The sequence below is a fragment of the Mus pahari genome, chromosome 1, assembly GCF_900095145.1.
Source record: "Mus pahari chromosome 1, PAHARI_EIJ_v1.1, whole genome shotgun sequence".
Taxonomy (NCBI): domain Eukaryota; kingdom Metazoa; phylum Chordata; class Mammalia; order Rodentia; family Muridae; genus Mus; species Mus pahari.
This window is the reverse complement of record NC_034590.1, coordinates 110,578,162-110,581,247: the sequence shown is the minus strand read 5'-3', so window position 1 is coordinate 110,581,247 and position 3,086 is coordinate 110,578,162. Positions and strand designations below refer to the sequence as shown.

At 52.8% G+C, this 3,086-nt stretch overlaps 1 protein-coding gene across 8 annotated transcripts in view; it reads right to left on the bottom strand.

The window, feature by feature from the left end:
- Phrf1 (PHD and ring finger domains 1) overlaps window positions 1-3,086 on the bottom strand; it is a 34,192-nt gene extending 31,106 nt beyond the window's left edge. For all 8 annotated transcript variants that reach the window (XM_029539096.1, XM_029539101.1, XM_029539118.1 and 5 more), the window contains exons 1-2: window positions 2,843-3,086; window positions 241-356 (exon numbers count right to left, since the gene is read on the bottom strand). In XM_029539096.1, the coding sequence (XP_029394956.1) occupies window positions 241-334 (94 nt within the window). In that variant the 5' untranslated portion in view covers window positions 335-356; window positions 2,843-3,086. The remainder of the gene's footprint in view (window positions 1-240; window positions 357-2,842) is intronic.

Here is a 3,086-nt window from a genome sequence, read left to right as displayed (position 1 = left end):
CTTGGTAGACCAGGCTGGCCTCGAACTCAGAAATCCGCCTGCCTCTGCCTCCCGAGTGCTGGGATTAAAGGCCTGCGCCACCAGGCCTGGCTGTACTATACTTCTATAATAATTTTTTTAAGGTTGAAGTGAAAGCTGACCTTAAACTCCCGAGAGGAGCTAAGTAACCTGGAGAAAGCACCAGGTACTGTTCCTTTGCAGACACCCGGCCAGCAGTGGGGTGGGCAGTGGGGTGCTTACCAGCATCACTGGCTAGTTCTGAAGAGCCGACTTGTGGGGGTCCATCTGGCCCAGGGCTGTGCGCCACAAGCTCATTCAAGTTGTCGTCATCCATGGCTGCACATTGGAGTTCACCTCTGAAAGAGACCAGAACCAAATAACTTCAACCTTCCCTGGCTACAGAGCCCCGCTCTGAAAGGTGCCATTCCCAATAGGGAACCTCCCTGGTGACCTAAGCATTGTCACCCAGGTAGAATTTGAGCTGTGAGACACAATACACAGTACCCTAGTCATAAAGCCATGTGCAAATACAAAACATAAAATATGTCTTCATAAGAGACAGTGACTGAGCAGGGCGTGGTGTCGCACACCTTTAATCTCAGTGCTTGGGAGGCAGAGGCAGGTGGATTTCTGAGTTTGAGGCCAGCCTGATCTACAGAGTGAGTTCCAGGACAGCCAAGGCTACACAGACACTGTCTCGAAAAAAGAGACAGTGACTGGCTTCCAGAACCATATGCAAAGCAGGCTCTTCATGCCTGAGGACTAGCAATGTTCTCACCCACGCATTCCTGAAGAGTCCTAACACAAAAATGAACCAAGCAGACATCTGAGCTGAAACAGAGCAGCACAGCTCACCTGAGAGCCGGTCATCACAGGACTCCAGTGGGGAGTCGCCCGTTTGCCTGTCACTAAGTGGGCATGTCACTCTTGGCCAATGCTGGCCCACTGGCCTCTGCTCGGCTGGCCACCATCAAGTATAAACCTCAGATGAAGTTCCTGGGGACTATGGCATTCCTGTGGCCTAGGCTGAAAGGCAGAAGATGCTGGGCTGTCCCTCTCCTGACTCTGTCAACTGGGACACCTGCTAGTCCTCCTTTGCAAGGCTGTAAGAACAATGTTTAAAAGACTTCCTGTCTTTGACTTTGAGACCAGTCTGGCCTACAAAGCAAGTTCCAGGATAGCCAGGACTACACAGAGAAACCCTGCCTCAAAAACAAAAGAGAGAGCCAGGCAGTGGTGGCACACGCCTTTAATCCCAGCACTTGGGAGGCAGAGGCAGGCGGATTTCTGAGTTCGAGGCCAGCCTGGTCTACAGAGTGAGTATCAGGGATACACTGAGAAACCCTGTCCAAACAAACAAACAAACAAAAAAGAGAAAGAAAGAGAGAGAGAGAGAGAGAGATCATAAAAGTCATAAAAGTCATTAGACATGACCTTCCTTCTGTACCAAGATCTCAGACGCTGGTTCCCCAAGTAAGAACCAATTCATATATATGGTCTGTACTTCTCAGTGCCACTTATCTTTCCCAGTTACTTCCAGAGGAAGCCCCCTTCACAGAAAATTCATTCAAAAACTTACTAGCCTATCCTGTGGTACCCTATGCTTCCCACCAAGCCTAATGTCCACAGTCAGAGAAAAACAAACCAAAACAGCCTAAGAAAGCTGAAAGGTAGGGCTCAAGATCAGGGGCCCCAGATCCTAGCGCCTACAGGTCCATCAGCCTCCAGAACACACAGGCTATGCACTCAAAGCCACAGGGAAGGGTCAAAGGCCAAGCAAAGGGCTGATGTTCTCTAAACACTGAGGGCATAACTGAAGGAATGTCAATTGTCACACGTTGCTCCTGCCTGTGAACAGTGAAGGGAGAAGAGTTCTGATAAACTATCTTACTTCTACCTGGTGCTCAGTGAACTTGTTGGAAAGGAGCCCTGGCCACAGACTCCTGCTGAAACACGCCATCTCTGATATTAGAAAAAGCAGACTGAGATAAACACAGAGCTTTGGCCCATTCGTGACGGGGACCTCGGTCATGGTCCCAGTTTTCAGAAAAGAAGAGCTACAACTAACTCCGTGAACCTCATCACACAAGTCTTGGCTTCTTTCAGTGCTGAGTGACGCCACAGGTTTTCACTCAGCATTCTTCCCAGAGGAATGAGTATGGAGTGGTCTATGGGGCGAAAGGAGGAATGCTGAACTGCAAGTCAATCTCAAACTCCAACCGTGCTTCCAACCACTGGCCAAGATGACAGTCACCAGACACCTTACTGTTTTCTGTTGCAGAGTACTCCTTTCAAGACACGATGGGGCAACCCGGGGCTCAAACACAAGACAGGAAGACATAGGTTTAAAAGCAATGTTGGCTCTGCCACTCTGCAGCGATGTAACACTGACAAGTGACTTCACCTCTCTGAACTATGGCTATAAAGCTCCAACAGTGGTGCCTACTCGAGAATGCTGTCAGGGCTCCTCGAACTAAGGAATATGATAATCGCGACACCAAGCACAATTTGGGCAAGTTCAGATGGCGCTGGCCAGGGCGAGGGCCATCAGGACAGAAAGCCAGGTAGCTAGGGGTCACAACTATCTTATGCACAAGTCCAGGTTCCCGCACGACCAGACAGGTGGCCGGCACCATGCCCATGGGCCTCCCGGTCGCAGCCGGACGTTCCGGGACTCGGCTCGAGGCCTCAGCCACCCTCCTGTCCTCCGGACCGACCCACAGCCAGCGCGACGTAGGCCTAGCCGGCCCGGAAGGCCATAGACAAAGCGCACGGCTACCGTAGGTGGCCCGCGCGGCCGGACGTGACAGGGACACCGGGCCGGAGCGGCTACCGCACGTACCCGGGAACCTCGTGCCTCCCGGACGCTCCTAGACGATCCCGCCTCTGTCCGAACACGACCGCAAGTAGGCCGGTCAGCTGCCTCTGCCGCCGCCGCCACCGCCGCCGCGCGCTCCCCGACCCGGAAGTGCACCCATATTCTTCCGTTGGTGGAAACTACTAAGGCCAAAGCGGGGAGGAACCCGCGGCGGAGGGTGTCGAGACGTTCGAACGTCCCCTCCCTCTCAGAACACCGACTAGCCCAT